The following is a 17,634-nucleotide window of genomic DNA, read 5'->3' as shown; positions in this document are numbered from 1 at the left end:
TGACAAACCATTCATTCATGAGGTGTGCAGAGAAAAATGTAACTCTGCAATAGGAAGAGATGGAATTATCTCTGTATATTACTGTGAGACTTGCCCAGGGGTGCAGCTCAGGCTCCCCAGAAACTCCCTGAAGCTTTGTTATGTGTACTTGTACCCTGGGTGGTGTCCCACTGTCAATACTGATGTGGATGAGACAAACCCTGTGAGGACCCTGACAGCTGTTCTGATGCCAAAGCTGTAGTCCTGAGGAGCTTAGAGTCATGTAGCCTCACTTTCTGGAAGTTACACCTCAAGGCCATATCCCAGAATATCTGGCACACCAGTCACTAATAACTAACACTGCTGAATAACCAACAGGAAGAACTGTTACCTCCAGCAACAGCTGGGACGGGTAGTTTTATAACTAACAGAAAGACTCAAGTAGTAGAAGACAAGGTCTCTAAGTTAGGCACCACTTACTTCATCTTTACAAGTATAGCAGTAGCAATAGACTAGACCATGTCTATCAGAAGGGACAAGCACAGGGTAGTGGTTCCAGATGGAGGAACTGGCCATTTCCCTGAAGCTCAAAGATGGGCACTAATAACTAGCACTGCCTAAATACCAAATACGAACATTAATCAGACTTTTGCTCAGTGTCGTAAACACAGCAATAGAGAAGGGACCTCCAAATGTCCTACTGAGACAACTGGCAGGTGGTACACAAGGGAACCCAAGCCTGGCAAAGGTTTCAGGCAGCCAGTTAGGGTATGTGATATCTGATATTTGCTGTTTATCAGAATAGGAACCAAGAATTTATTTCCTTCTATCTTTTTTGAATGTTGTCTTTTTTCTGAATTGGTCTTTACATGTTTTCGTTCTTGTTCAAGCATTACAATCGTGCAAAAATACTGCCAGATGATGGAACATTTACAGTCAGATCACAGACAATAGGTGTACATGTCAAGTCTAAATCTCTAGAGTCAGCAGTGACCTTTCAGAGACTACTTGACTATCTGGCTTCAAAATCTTTGGGGGTTTTCTAAAGCTAACCTTACCTGTCCCTGATGTAAGGTAGTGACATTTCATCTGTCAATCTATTTCTTGCTCAGTCCTGCATGTGATATACGTCAATGCTGCTAGGTTCTATGCTGCTGCCTGATCCGGCAGGGTTTCCAGCTCTCTCTGCACCTATTAATAAAACAAATGCCTATTTCACTCATCAATAAGCAGTAGTTCTCACCTCCTCATTACCCGTTTGGTAGTTTTATTCAGCAGCAGCTACAGGATTAACTAAACAATATTTCACTGAGACTTTTCAGAAATTAGGAATCCGTACAATCTTTATCTTCACACACAAGCAGAGGTTCTGTGGCCTGCAGAGTTCCTTTCAATCCCTGTGACCTGTGTTCAAAATTATAATCCCAAGGGTTAAAAGGCCATTGGAAGCAATGGGCTCTTTGAGTTGTCCAAGCACATGTATCATGAAGTGCCTTCTCCTTTGCATGAAACAGGAAGACACAGCACAGTCTCAAACAGGCAAAGAGAAGCAGCTGGGAGCCAAGATGTTCAGAAATGCCTCAGGGTTCAGAGTCCCCACTTGCTGCTAAAAAGGAGCATCCAAATGCTGCTGCTACTGTGTCTTTGAAGAGTCAAGAGAGACTCTGCAAGGGCTTGTGCTGGAGTTTGAACCAGAGTCTTTTGCATGCCAGGCTCTAGTTCCTCAGTCTTAGATTAAGAAGTCTAAACTTTTTATGACCGTCTTCAAAAAATTATCCTCAGTTCTGAGTGTGGGACCTCAATGTATCAGGAGACCAGGGCAGGATGGGCTGCTTCTTCCTTCAGCAAAGGAAGGGAGGCACAGAGATATGAGTGGCAAAAGACCCCAAACGCAGTGGCTCACTTCCTGCCCTGACCTCCACAGAAGAAAGGACTCTCTTCCAACCGCACCTGCCCATACCCATACACAGCTCAGGGCAAATTAAGGCTGAAACATAAGCACACAGTGTGATGGAACAAAAGAAAAGATGTTGCAGATCTCCTAATCCCTTCTCCCTCCTCTGTGCTACCACGACCTGCACATGTAACACTAGGAGTACTCAAGGATGAGATCTGAAGGAAGAACCAGTGGATTCTTCCACCCACTTAAGTACACTGATGTTGCAACTTGTATCTCTGTCTTCAGGGCACACATTCCTAAGAGTATTTACAACTGGCTGCAAATTCTACTTTTTCCCACCTTAAGGATATCCAGCCACAAGCTGAACATTATACATATCGCCAGGTGCTGCATTTTACAGTTTCCTTTTTGCTTGGGACCGCTGGAGCCACCAGTTTGCTGAGCTGTCCAAATTGCTAACCTTTTGGAAAGAACAAAAAGAAGAAGAAAAAAGAGCATAAGCACTTCTCAAACATGTAATTACTTCTTGCAAGTCCAGTGGCTTTACTGACACTCCTTGGACTTAACGTCATCAATGACAGAGTATTGTTACCAGGAAGAGTATTTGGTTTCCTGACATCAAGATTTTGCTGACTACCCATAATGGGTGACCAAAGAAGCCATACAGTTCTCCTGCAAGTAAGAGGTCGTTCACATGAAATATACGTAATTTCTGAATGACTAATGATATTTGTTAGACCAATGTATAAATTGCCTTGTAAGCTCCATCTCATAAGTTGTTTTCATCCCACTGTAGAAAACTCCATTGCTAGCTACAGGATTCACATTCCATTGTACAGAATTTGTCTATGCTCTTGGGAAACAACTGCCAGTCAGTCTTTACTTAGAGAGCCCTTTACTGTGTTGTTACTGCTGTAAGAGATGTTACTAATACAAAGTGAAGTGACTTGCCACACCAGGGAACCTGTGGTAGAACAGCAGTTCTGACAGGCTCCAGAAAGCCTAGAGGAACAGTCAGCGCATGGGGTGCAGGTCAGTACTGCAGCAAGCACATGGCGAGGCTGGTGCCAGAGGGAGCACAGGGACATCAGAAGGGTACCATATGAGTAGTAACAGCTCACATAATACTGGGGTAAAAAAAAATAATAAATAAAATCTTACAAATAATTTATCTGCGGCCTGAAACTAGAAGACAAAATTGTTGAGTTCCTTTCAGCTCGGCTGACCTTTAGGCCAGCCTTGAGATTTTGCAGTGACTAGAACTGGCTACCCTAGGGGTTTCCAGATACTGGGGTGTTCGCTGTGCCTGTCTAATGCCTGCCCTCTTTTGGCACACAGGGACAATTACTGCCCTGCAAAACTGTCACAGGTAAGGCTGGGGGCAGAGGAGTCAAGTAATGTGGCAGAAGCATTGGTGGCCACGTGCGGGCTCCCGAGGCAAGTTAAATTCTCACCCCAGAACAATTAGGGCTTTGCAAAGACCCCCGGGTCCTTCCTTTGAGCAGCGCTAAGGTCCCTGCAGCATGCACTCATCAAGGCTCTGCCTTCACCTATGGAATGAGTCTCGCAGCCACCTCTCTGGGTTGTTTGCACAGCCTAGCCACCAAAGCAGGGACCCCTTGCAGACAATCCCAGTGGCACAGAGACCAACATTTCATAGAGGGAAACCAAACCAGACAGAGGCAAAAACCCCAAGTCCCTGACGTTATCAAGCTGTGTACTTCCTCTAGCTTATCACCCGGCATGGCATATATCAGCGGATGTGACCTTTCTTAAGCCTCTCATGGCAAACCTGAGTCACTTTGATGCACTTCTAAGTCACAGGAGAATATGAAGAGAAAATGCAGGAGATAAAGGATCTGGGGTAGCCACAGTAGCAGAAACTTGTCATATATTTGAAGGGGAAAACCAAAAAAAAAAAAAGAAAAAAAGAAAAAAAGAGACAAATGAGGAAGTGAACATAAAAAGCATAAACTTACAGACCTGTGGTTTGGTTCTTTTCTTTAATTGTACTAACTACTGAAACATGAAATACGTGTTAACTGCCAAAGCTGCAGCCTGAAAGAAGCATTCAAGAACTTCAAAACCCAGCTCATCTATATAATTTTTTCCAGCGTGGCTCTCAAATACCATCTGTTCTTGTCCTAATCCTTCTCCAAAACTGAATACAGCAAAGCAATAAGCAAAACAAACCTCCATTTCAAACAAATAGCCTTGTTAAAACTCCAGGCAGCCATACATGATAGCCTCACATGTAGGAGAGAAAAAAATTTTGTAGATAGAAATCCCACAGACAAGAGGGGTTGGTTTTTTGTTTGATTTTCCTCCTGCTTTTTTGTAGCACTCTGACCTAATCTCTATCTGTAACCAATCACAATGTGGCCTGTAACTCATGTCTAGTGCAGCTGAAAGTGTTAAATTATCCATTAAGAAATGGCATTATTCATACCCAGAAATACAAAATTATAGGAATTATTAGTCAGTTTTAGAGATGGTTCTTAAAATAATCAAGAGGCCAAATTTTAGTGACAACAATCACGCAGTTTGGCATGTGCTTAAGTGACTTCCTGAATCAGGGCTCTAAGGCAAGAAAGATGCCTTGAATTTACAAATCATATAGGTTTACCAAGTACCCTAACTGCCAATACAGTACACACTAAACCCAGAGTTTGCATTGGTTTGCAGAGTAAAAGAACTAACACCTCAGCTTACTGCATTACACTGGAAAAAATTTCCAGTACAGCCTTATCTTTATCAGCTCAGATGAAGCTGCACAACTTAGACCGTCTTTCTCTCAAGTGCCTGAAAAAGGGGAAATCTGAACAGTTGAAAAACAGGAACTTACTTTGTGACATAGGCCCATACCTTTGAGAAGGGAAAGTTTAATTTCTGGCATGTAGGAAGACAAGCACAGGCAGAATGCAGCACTAACTTGTTCAAGATTCTCTAACTATTTTTACTTTCTACCATTTTAGGGAGGATTAGAACAAAAAATGCAAGCAAGTTTTTCACAGAAGAGTGACAAGACTGAACATGGCAATGAAAAAAAATTGTTATTCCTTTATTTAGAGTGAAATATCTTTAAATAAGCATTAGTTTATTAAACCCAGCAATTTGCCACCACCCAAATCCTCAAAAAAATCAAACCATAAATGCCTCCAATCCTATCAAATGTTACTATGGTTTAACTCTTCTGATAGGATTATACATCCCAGCACAGTGACCAAGTACAGTTCCACAGTACAGCCAGCACAGACTGGCTCACAGGTCCGCATTAGCACAAAAGCCAGGAATTACAGCCTGTGAGGGCTTGCTATTATTACAGGCCTTCAGCCACACAGCACGCTAAGTTGTCTGCCTTCCGTTTTCCAAATGTTTCCAACTGCAACTTGTCCTCAGCTACCCTACCTCTGCTGTGCACTTCCAGGGTCAGTATTGGTTCCTTCTTCAGCCAGAGGGAACCCATGCCCTAGTCTGCAGGAAATCTCCTGCTCAGAGACTGTAGGAAGGCACAAGAACACAGTGCACTCGGGCATCTTTCTGTGCAGCTGAGCCAGAGGGCAGAAAACAAGTAAGATTCATGGAAACAGCGGATGAGCCCGCACCACAGAGGAGCTCTGCTGCCACAGCAGCACTTCTATCAAGGCAACAGCTCATCTGTTCCCGTGGGCTGTGTTTTCATCATATAACCCACAACCTCAGACAGCTCATTAGTGATCTGCACCTTGCTCAGTTACATGGAATCATGGTAGTTGCTTTATTGCCTCTGAAGTGCAGCCTAGAAACTTGATAAGCATAATTTCCGAGAATTTGTTGGGTGTTCCCTGAGATGTATTTCTCAGATTCATCCCTTGCACTTTGCCGTCCAATTCACTGCAAGATGACAGCATTTAGACCACAGCACGCTTTCAAAGACCTCTACATTCACAACAGGGGCCCTGTTTTTGAAGGAGCTGAGCCTTAGCATCTTGAGCATCCCTGCAACTCTCAGGTCAGAACCACTGCCAGGACAGATTCACAGAGAAAAACAATACATGCAGCCTTCTCAAGTTGCACAGAAAGCCAGGGGCAAGGCAGCATGTAAACTCAAAGCCTACTAAGCTATAGGATTGACCATTTGGTGATCCTGCTTTCTGTGAGAATTATACACACTGGAATAATTTTTTGCTTGTTTGTACTCTCCAATCATACACATCATACACGTGCATCTAGCTGCTACCACAATTTATTTCAAAAAGTCACTATCACACTTCGTATATAATACAAATGTTTATATACATTGTATATGCACTTCAAAATAGGAAATCATTGCTAAGTACACCATATGTATAACATATAAGAAAACATATGTTTAAAAACATGCTTCTAGACACCAGTTGTATTCTGGAATACATTTCCTGTTGCATATTTTCACATATGCTTTGGTACTGTGTATATAAAATACCTATCTCTAATGAGTTATCCACTCAGAAGTGATATTTGAAGTGAAAAACACTTCTGAATTATATAACTTCCAAGTTTACTTCTTGAACTTTTACACCAAAGTACTTAAATTACGTCAAAAGCTATTCACAATAACACTTCAGGTTTCTCTCAGACACTTTATATTTTGAACTTGCCATCTAAAAATGTGAATGCTTTCCAAAACTACAGACCGATTAACTTGTGGAAAAACATTACAGAAGTAAAATTCCTTTCATACAGTGCACAGGCAGACAATGAGGTATTTTAACTGCACAGAGACCAACTCAGGAATACTTCTTCAGTTCTGAATGCAGGTTCCATTGACAGCATCCACAACGTGATCATCCAGATGAATGGTCAGACCATAGTTTAGGCATCTATCCACTGTTACACCATCTCTGCACGTCTTTGTTCAAATGCAACCCTTGAAGGCCCAGACAGCACTGTGTTAAGAGTTCAGCTCTTGCCTCTCATCAACAGAGAACATCTAAGATGTTAGTCTTTTCTAAATCATCACAAAATTATCATTCCTTAGCAGAAAAACTCTACATGTCCATGTACATGCTCCTAAACCTAAGATATAAACAGACTTTCCCCAAATCCAGAGCACTGTCTGGAACCAAACTTGCTTGTGGGTGTCTCCCTACAGCCACAGCAAGCAATCAAGTCCCACAAAAGCGGTTTAACCTAAATGATTTTACTGTCGAGATGTCCAAGCTTGACTGAAGCAGCCTTGCTGATGACAGACACACTGAGGTATTCAGCACAACAGGATGTCCACCAAGAGGAAGCAAACAGTGTATTGGTTGCACAGGTCTTATAGATAAAACATTAATTATACGTGGCAACTTCTAAAGTTTACAGTGCAGAGAAGTGGTACTCTACCTTTCCGCCTGTTTTGAACCACAGTTTCCACTAATAATGTTCTAATCAGAAATTACCCTTCCCTTTGCCTTCTGGCAATCTACATATTCTACTTTCCACACATGTCAAGATCTCCATGGAGATTTCCAAACGCTTGGAGATCTGGAGCTACCTGGTGATCATGAGCAACTCAATTTGTTGCCTGACAATGGGGATACTGCTCAATATGTTAACATGACATTTTCTCAATGTACCAGTATGTTTGAAGAAACGCAGAAGAGGAGAGAAGTGGCATTGAATAGCCACCTCTCAACAGTCACTTAACAGCTAGGACCAGAATTCTGGTACTATTTTGGTGCACAGCCAGCACGAGAGTTACCAGCAATGACAACTGTCTCTGGAGGCACAGCTGACATAACCACTCAACTTGACCAAGAAGAAATAACTTGAAAAAATGGAAGCACAAAGGAAGCTGACTAGGTTCATCAGGGGAGATTCTCCACCTGAAGTGAGGAGAGTTCATTTGGGAACTAGACTGAAACACTGGAGATACCTGCACTGAGAAAAGAGAGACATGCTTTGCTTAGCATCTCAGAATTGTAAGACAAGATATGAACTCAGTCATAAAGCAGGTCTTTTGATTTCCCTCGCTTTCTGTCTGCTCAACAATCAGCTCTTACAGCTTCCTAACACTTTTTTCAGTCCAAAGACAATTGCCTATCACTATATACGGAACTGGCTAGAAATGCAGAGGACTATATCAACTCAGTCCTGGCAACAGGGATGCTGTGCGCAGGATCTGTCCAAGAGAGAATCATGCAATTCCACGAAGAATAGCTACTCCCATGGGTCCTAATGCCAAAGGGGCTGCTCAATGAGACCCAAAGGAACTGAAGTGCAATTAAACAGTTACACACACCCACGCATAAAGCCACAGAATGCGCTGTCACATTACTCATTACAGTTGATCGGCTCAGAAATGCAGGAAACAGTAACATAATGTGGAGTCAGTTTTTGATGAGACTAGAATTGGAGTCAATTTGTTCTTCCTGGATAGGAATTCGAACGCTCCTTCCATCTGAAAGATAGATAATAGTAAAAAAAAAATACTGTACATAGTAGAAGGGGCAGGAAGAGGGAAGCCAGGGACTTTTCTAGTTTCATGGATGACTGGGCACCTAGTGTGCCTAGTGACGTTTGGGTCAGTGCTTGTCTTTCCAGCCAGTGCTAGGAAACACCAAGTATGGGGAACAGTGAAAATACACTTTACCATTGTTCTATGAATGGAATATGAGGCAGCTGTGCGCTGACTCAAGACCCAGGCTGCCACTTAGTTCTGAATATAGAGTTCAGCTTTTCAGTGTTTGCAGGAGACCCTTCAAGACTGTTCATTTCTATACAGGCAAAAAAGTTCACAATATACTCTTTTTTTAAAGACTGTTGATTCTGGATCCTCACTGTGCTGAATAGCATTCCCTGCACAAAATCATGACATCATTTTTGCAGGGGCTAAGGGAAGAAAAAGGTAGGAGTTGTTAAAATCAGAGAGAGAGAGACAGAGAGAATCCTTCTGCATGGCAACAAACAGGGAGATCGGTGCTCTATAAGAATGCAAACTTGAGACACTATGACCTCCAGTGCATCAGGACTAAACAGAGGATCACCACTGGTATTAACTGCAGATGACACTGTTGCTACTTAGCCAGGTAGACTTCATTACGACTGAAACAATTATCAAAGTTCAAATAGGGGGCCCTGATTATTCTCTTTCCTATACTTTTTTCCCCATAAAAAAAAACTCACTCTGATGGTTGTTTCTACAAGGCCTCTTCTTGGTGTCTTTTTTGGCTGCTTGGATAATCAACAGGAGTATGGACATTCCACTCACCACGAGCAATATCAGACAAATAAGGATAAGTGATAAAGACCCTGGAAGAAAAACACAAGAAGAATACACTAAAAAACATACATGGTTCTAGCTAGAGTTTCCATGGCTTTCCAGCTTCAAATGAAGGAACCCAGAACTCCAGAAGTACCCCTAAATCACAAAGCCTAAAAGTCCCAGCTGCCAAGCAGATTAGCAAGAAATCTGGAAACCTGTGTGCATCTCACTGGAAGACTGTGTGAAATACAGATACAGCTTCTGAGAAAGTGTGTGATATGATTTCCAATGAAATAATTTTCAGGTGAAAATTTCTGACCGGCTCTAGTAAATACAGATACTAGACTTGGTTATTCCCTCTCCTTACCCCAGTTAGTCTCTGTGGGGCTGTTTGTATCCGGGCAAATGAAAGGAATCACGCTGGGTCTGGATGGTGAGAACACTGCAGTTGACTTATTATTCTTGTGGTCAGTGGTGGAGAGATTCACAGCAGGTGTGGCACTCTGAGAGGTAGCTGGCTGTGTGACATGATTGCTGCAAACAGCATCATCTGTTTTTGTCCCTGGTCGAAGAGTATTTTTCCCAAGAAGGCTGCAGCTAGAGATGTAAAATAAATTAGTGTAGTTTTTCAAACATTTGCACTAATGACTTTGCAAGTGATCTCCATGGAACAAGTGAGAGAACACTACAATCCTTGCCTTATCAATACAAACTCAGGCTTCACCTTTCCTAGATCCTACAGATATGTGAAGAACAACTAAGCTAATCGAAGTTATTATGGAAAAAACCCTGACATTCTGTTTTTCTTAGCATCTGTACATATAACAGCCTTGAAGCACAGCTGCATTTGGCAAGGGAACCTTTTGGTACAGAAACAAAACACTGACCTCTAAAAAAAAAAAAAAAAAAAAGAGGCTGAAGATACTGTTGCCATAGCTGAAGAGAGAAAGGGGAGAAGACAGACAGATGTTCCAATCAGTACGCAGACTGCTCAAGGCTCCTGAGAGTCATGAGGAACACTGTTTCACTGCACCTACACACCATGATTTGGGCATCACCTGCTACAGAAGTAAACCCAAAATGTTGCTCTGAATATGTTTGGATAGATGATACATACTTGGTCCAAGGTCGACAGTTTTCATTTCCCCCTAGGGAATAAGAGCCTTCAGGACATAGTGAGCACTCTGGAAAAAAAGGAAGAGGCAGAATTTGAGTCCAGTTAGCAACACAACTATACGACAGCTACATAGTAATCACACTGATAGCTTATACTACTAGTCTAGCTTATAGAACAGACCCAACAAAACCCACAGAGCCTCTAAAACCCATAGTCATTGGGTCAGAAGTAACACACATGCTCAGTGGTTCATTTTGGTCTGCAACTCGCAAGGTTTCCTGTTTTCTCTACCGGCTAATTATGAGTATTAACAAGGAGAACTTTAAGATTTCTAACAGCTCAGGAATCACAGAGCAGCAGTTTGCACAATTACCCTGCCGTAACACTTGTGTAGCGGTATCAATGAGACGAATGACGACAGCTTTTACGCTAGAAATAACAACCATCTCATCTGAAGCAAAGGCGAGAGTTTGGAGAGTCTTGACATACCACTAACTTACCGCTTCCCAGTGTATATCTGACATCTGGCATGTAACCTGCAACACACATGCAAATTCTGTCAGAGGTCTTCTCACACTTCTTCACTTCCACACTTCCCTTCCCTAGCAACAACAGAATAAAGGACAAGTGAAAGACAAGAAATTAGAAAGAAAAAAAAATTTAATTACTCAGTGCCCATCTATCGTGTGTAGAAACGACTGCAGAGAACAGTTTATTAACAATACTGAAGACACCAGTTTTCAGGCAGTACAAACCTGCTTCCCTTTGAAGGTTCTACCATCAGTACCAGGAGATACCAGCCATTGAAATAACAACCCAGTCTTTGACTTGGGTCGTCTGAAGTGACGGGCTTTATGACTTCAGTCTTTGAGGAGCACACAAAGATAAGAAAGCATATGAAGACTGATTGCCTCCCAAATTTGTATCAAGAAATGACCACTATACACCTGACTTACTAGTGTTGCAGATTGTACAACTCTTGCAGAAGTTGTGGTTGTGCTCACTACTAAAGTATTCGTCTTGACAGGGGGCGCAGACCGTGTCTGCTGTTGCAGTGCAGCGGCTTCTCATTCTTTCACCTAAAACAAAGACCATGTAGAAGGAGGAACTGATTGTTACCAGAAGGAAACCCTCTTCATTTTCATGTATTAGAATGAAAGAGTGCCCAGAAAGTGACAGTTCCACTCTCAACTCTGATCGAAAACATTCAGCAGATTTAGACATGCCAGAATCCCTAGAAGTTTTAACCCATAGCATCACTGTAAATTAAGCAGCTAAAATGGGCTCTCAGGTGCCTGATGACTTGCTGAGCGTTGAGGCAATACCCCAAATGATCCTCCCAGTGGATTCCAAATATCACTTCTCCAGACCACCTTTTCATATGGTTTGGACATCACAATTTGCAGCCAATGTCAGTTCGGAAAAAAAGCAGGTTTTCAACTTAGCAATAGGTCTGATCTCCGGTGTAATACAATGGCTTTATGACAGACCTTGCCTTCACTTACGAGATAAATCATGCAATTCAACCCAAAGTAATCCCAAACAGATACAAAAGATGGCAATGGCCTGCTCAGGTTTGCAGAAAATTCATTAGCGAAGCAGTCAAGAATAAATGTTTCTAGTATCTTTCTGTTGGCATTCTGAAATACCATTAGGCACAAAAGCAAGCAGTTGTATGTTGATATGCATCTGTACTGGCACCCAACATCAAAGATGTTACTAGCTCCATCTCCTAAACAGTGAGACACAGCGCAAGATGTAATGCAGGCATTTGTTAGTGTTCCAAACAGTTATGTGTGTATCACACATTGCATTTAGAAACAAGCTATGAATGGCTGCACCCACAAATTCCAACCTGTATGATACACAGCACTTACACAGAAGTTCTGTCTGATGTGCTAGGATGACGAGGTTTGTGAGCAAAGCAACTTGCCCAAACTGAAACAGCAAGGTAACAGTGGATTTTGGAAAAGGAGTCAGACACGTTCCTTCTATCTCACTAGCCCATCTCCACAGAGCACAGGCTGGAGGAACTATAGACAGCTTTAATGACTAGAGTTTTTGCAGTTTTACAGTTTTTACAGTTTAAATACATCCTTATTCTCACAGACTGTTTCTTTAATTTTTGGTTCTCCATTTTCCCAGTGTAGGTGAACACTGAGCACAAAGTCTCTTGCTCGCTCTAATTTTCTCTGCGTTTTATTGAGTGCTATCAGTGGCAAAATACAGGAGATTTTTAGTGACCACAATATATGCAGTACAATTCTACATTGTTACTATCTACACAATCAGGAAAAGACTATGAAGAAATGTTTCCCTAGCAGCAGATTCGCTAACAACGCAAAAAACCTGATAAAAGCTTTTTCAGCAGAAGGAGGAACAAAAAACTTTAGATAAAGGATTATCTGTACCTGCATACAAGTATGCCACTCTTTAAACTGAGTTCAGAAACACTCAGATTTAAGTAGTTTTGAGAATAATGCAGTAAACTGCCTCAAGTCTTAGATGAAAGGTTGAATTTATTCCAATTGGCATCTTTGAAGATAATAATACTGCATCAGTTCATACCATATTTTGTGTGGCAGACTTTATTATGAAAAGAGAAAGTAGCTATTCTGAAAGATGCACATAAAACCATATGCAAGATTTTAAGTTGCAACTGCATTTACAGACGTGATCTATGCTCCCTCTAGGCATCTACATGTTCCCTTTTTTAGTACAGTCAGTATTGACTGTACTAAAAATAATCCCTTCTGTTAAGGGGATTGCCCCTTGAACAGCAATATTACTGGTTAATTGTTAGTCTTCACCACTAATCATCACATTTCTGTAATGAAATTCCAACTATTAAAGTATTTGAGGTTTGATATTTTGCATTTGTGCTTAATAGTGCAGTCTTCAGAGATACTCAGATTGTGGAAAAAAACCCCCAGAGATGAATGCAAAACCCAGAATTTAGACTCCTTCAGTTTCTACAATAAGAAAGGAGGAAACAAAACACATTTCCTGTCAAGTTACACTTTGCTAATCTCTATGAATCAAGCATATCTTTTTCCTTTAAAAAAATACCAAGTCTTAAGTAATATAAACTTTACTACAAAAGAAGGCTTAAAAAACATCTTTAGCAACAGAATTAATTACCTCAAGTTTTGCATTATTATGCAAGATTTCTGAGCTTCTTTATGTGATAGGTAAAGGATAGTAACATAACTGCTACCATCTTTTCTCAGCTGATACTCCTACAATGAAAATGTACCAGACTGACACATTAAGGAAGCTGAGCCACGCAAAAGAAGTTAAATAACATGTAGCTCTTTCAAAGAGGAGGATTCCTAAATCTAGTATGTTATAGAAATAACCTTTGTCAGTTTAGACTGATACGAAAGCCTCCTCACCAAATGCTTTTTCTCTTGTGTTATGCTTCCTACATTTGAATTATATTTCCATCAAGCTGTTTCCTACCTCCTATGGGTCATTAACTGATACATATTACATTAAGCAAGTATAACCAACATCCAGGGAAAATTACTTACCAGGGGCACAGTCCTTGCAGCATTTTCCACTGAAAGGATGTTGATGCTCTTTGCATTTCAATCCCAAGCAATGGCTAATAGTGACTACCAGCAGCAAAAACAGAACAGTAGAAAAATATGAGTAAAAACCTACAGCTACCATAATGCAGCCCTACTGTCCCAGCAAAATTCTGAGAGCAGCAAACCCTTGGGGAAGTGATTCTAAACCACTGGTGACCAGAACAAATTCATATGTCAGTTGCTGGGAAATTCCCAGCATGTGCTCCACACCCCCATCCTTTTGGCCACACCCCACAAACCTATTTTTTGCAGTTCACAACTAAAATATTCATAGGCAGAAAGACAGCATGCTGAATAGTGTTATGAAAAGATTCCTGTTCATAGCCTTAAAACAGTGCTTCCAGTCAGGTACATACCTCTCTACACAGTATTAAAGCACAGGCCTTGAATGCCGGGAGAACTAGAAGAGAAGATCCTTGGTTTTGTAAAGGGGGAGTATTAAAGCAATACAGAGGTAATGCCTGAAAACCTTTACAGGTGAAAGCTATAGGTACAATGAAATATAGCTCACATAGGCTTGCTCCTTAAAAGGCGAAGTACAGATTCTCTCCCCTTGATCTCACAGTAACGGTTGACCAGTGACTTTCATTGCTGCATAAACAATGTCATTAATACATTTCTCTGCTCAGGGAGCGTGTGGAATCACAAATCATCCTTCATCTTGATATTGCCTTCAGGAGCTAGCAAAAGCTACAAATGAGAAGCATTTCAGTCTCCATTTCAACTCTTAATACCAGACTCCCTGCACTGCCACTGAAGAAAAGTAAGCTCCTGACTCCAAAATAGAGACTTTGTGTTACCCCTACCGTTTGCTCACATGGAAATAAAAGCTTCCAGCAGAGGTGTGCTCTATGAAAGCAAAGGATGCAATATTCACATACCAGCTACTTTTGATGCCTATTTTGTTAACTTTGGAATCTAAACCCCCAGAATGCTTCTCCATCCAGCTCTGCAAGCCAGCAACAATAGGACAGTAATGGAGGAGGCTGATTAGCACACTGGCATTGCAGTCCTGCCCTCACCTAACACACGGATGTAAAGTGATCACACTAGGAATTAGTGGGTTTAACTTTCCATGCTTACTATTAGAATTTTACCTATTTGATCTTAGTGATCTAGGATCTAAATTTTAGGTCTTCCAGTTCCAAGATACTTGAGCAACTCTTACACAAAGGCCCAAGTAAACAAGACATCCTACAGTAAACAAAGGTCTTTTATTTACGTTAGTTAAAAAAACACAGCCAGACTTCCCAGACAAAGTAGATCTACAGTCAATCTACTTCTAAATGCAAGGGACATTTGATTGGAACAGAAATACATTTGGAATCCCAATTAGCCTGCATTATTTGGGAGGGCTGAACAGCAATATCGTGGCATGTTTTATCCAGAACTGCTGCTTTTCATTTCTTTCTTACATTTCCGTAAGACTGTTGAAGAGTAGAAGGGGAGACAAAAGTCAGGCAAAACAGTAACTATTTTTCTACTTCTATTTTCCAAGCATTTTGGAAAACAACCGCTATGGAAAAGAAGCTACACCTTAAGCCATTCTTTCCAAAAGGGAGTAAAGCTGTCAGTGCTGACATACCAGCTGAACTTCAACTACCTTCACACTCAGTACCTGCATGCAGGAAATACCCAAATCTCTTCCCACTGTATCACACAGTGCCATTTAAGTGGCTTTATACCTCATGACTCAGTCATTCCCTCAGCAGTATCTAACCAGATTTTTTTCTTCCCCAATTCTCCTTCAGAAACAGTAGCAGACTTTACCTATTCAGTAAGTCAATTATTATTCAGTAAGAAACTGAAAATGCCAACTCCTATGATGTTCACAAACAAGATAAGGTTAAAATTCTGCTATATACATTTAAACTGAAAACTCCCAAAATACTAGAGCAGTCATGATGAAGCATTGATATTTTTGATAAGGATACTTTAATACAAATTAAATGCTCATTTAATAAAAGCAGTTAGCCACATACCATCTTGAGAATTCAGCTTTTATGTATGGCATCCTTAAGTGTTACCAGGCTTGATATTGCCAGATTCCTTTATATGGCCATATTATGCAAGAAAATAAAACGGAGAGAACACAGTGATTACCCCATAGCATTTCACAACTAGCACACTTTTCGGCTGGATTTTCACTCATGCAAATTAACCTCTCCCAAATGCTGCTTGGCACTGCCATGGGGATCATATGTCACAGGCTGCTACCAAAAAACAGCCTAGAGTCAGCTACTCTGGTTCTTTTAGGAGAAGAGAGCTTCAGAGTGGTGAGTTGAGCCATGCTATGGGTCAGAAATAAGAACCTGTCTGCTTTTATTTAATATACATGTATCATTTTTTACTACAGATGCTTATCCTAGATATTCTATACAAGCTTTTGAAATCTGGAAAAATGAAACATGTTCATGAGACAGTAGCACTCAGATACCAAGTCCTATTAACAGTAGGCAGATTGCTTGTGTACATGAAAAAAACCACACCAAAACTGAACACAGAACTCCTAACTAGTGCTTGATGAAAGGTTTTAAAGAAGTCACTAGATTCCTTAGGGATTACAGGCAAGTAAGGGTTCACCTATGGGAAAGGACCTACAAGAATCTGAGAAAGACTGAGTGCATATAAAATACTTACAGAATTAAAAAAAAAAGTCTATGGACAAACTAGAATAGTTTGAACTTCCAAAATTCCAAGACAGGAATAATCTCATGTACCTCCAAATCTCACCGTGCAGTCCACTCTATCCTTATAGCTGTTAGTTAACATGTGATCCTGATTTCTGGCAGAGAAAAACAAAACACATTAAGGTGCAGAACTCCATGCACACATTAAAACGAATTTTTCACAGTTGTTCGTCAAGTTTCAGATTTATCAGGTGTGTGGCAAATACTGCAACAACAGTACATATTTAAACATTTTTGCAGTTGCTAGCTAAATACTGTGTTACCTTGTATTTTTCAAGGGATTCCATGCTCACATTATCAGAAGATTAAACTAAGACTGCATATGCATAATTTTTGCCTCTACTGACAGACAAAGTTCCAAATTACATCATCGTATTTCAGCTGCTCAAGAATTCCTCTGCAAACTAGCACTTGCCTTCCTAGCATCAGGTGTGACAAGATAGAACTTGTCCACTCAAATTGTATCCAAGTAATTGAACTGCGCAAACAACTAGAGCATAATACAAAAAAGGAGGCTGGATTATCAACTAATATTGCTAAAACTTTTGTCTTAACTAGATTGCGAACAACCACATTGCAAAACTGTATGTTTACTTGTATAATTTTGTGTTAGTTCAAAGTGCAGGTCATTGCATATTTATGAAGCCTTAGTTAAAACAACAGCAAAGCAAAACCTGGACCTTTTGCCAATCAATCTAAACCAGCCTTACCTATGACTTCTGCTAAGCACCCCATTTTTACAGACATGGAATTTTGTTTTGAACATCTCCAGATTCTAGCCATATTAAAATCTCACCACCCTGCAACCATGTACATGTGGGGCATTGGTACAGAGGTGGAAGGGAGTGGAGGCTGACTAAAGTGGCAGACGTTCTAAACTCATTCTAACACGAGATTATCAACTGGATTTATCCCTCTCTTACCGTTCTTTCAAAATCATATTTTAATTTGTCTGTCCTCTGAAGAATTTCAATTTTTCCCCACTTACTGACAAACCTAAGAACAGCAACATTTCCAAAGCATGGAGAAAAATATTTAATGAGAAAAGATATATGTATATAAAAAGACTCTGATACAAGCCATTTAACAAGAACAAAAAAAAAAAAAGAAGAGAAAGGGAATACTGAGACAGAAACAGACAGCAA

General features: G+C 40.7%; 1 protein-coding gene across 1 annotated transcript in view; it reads right to left on the bottom strand.

Annotated features, from left to right (window-relative positions):
• The window catches only part of LOC126045546 (tumor necrosis factor receptor superfamily member 4-like), a 32,770-nt gene extending 15,367 nt beyond the window's left edge, over window positions 1-17,403 (bottom strand). The window contains 6 exon segments of the mRNA XM_049816849.1: window positions 9,011-9,136; window positions 9,457-9,686; window positions 10,207-10,273; window positions 10,707-10,808; window positions 11,163-11,285; window positions 13,740-17,403. Coding sequence (XP_049672806.1) covers window positions 9,011-9,136; window positions 9,457-9,686; window positions 10,207-10,273; window positions 10,707-10,808; window positions 11,163-11,285; window positions 13,740-13,881 — 790 coding nt within the window. The 5' untranslated portion in view covers window positions 13,882-17,403.
• Between the last annotated feature and the right edge of the window lie 231 nt (window positions 17,404-17,634).

The sequence above is a fragment of the Accipiter gentilis genome, chromosome 1 (genome assembly GCF_929443795.1).
Source record: "Accipiter gentilis chromosome 1, bAccGen1.1, whole genome shotgun sequence".
Classification (NCBI taxonomy): Eukaryota; Metazoa; Chordata; class Aves; order Accipitriformes; family Accipitridae; genus Astur; species Astur gentilis.
Note: the sequence above shows the minus strand (reverse complement) of the source record. Positions and strands in the feature narration are given on the sequence as shown.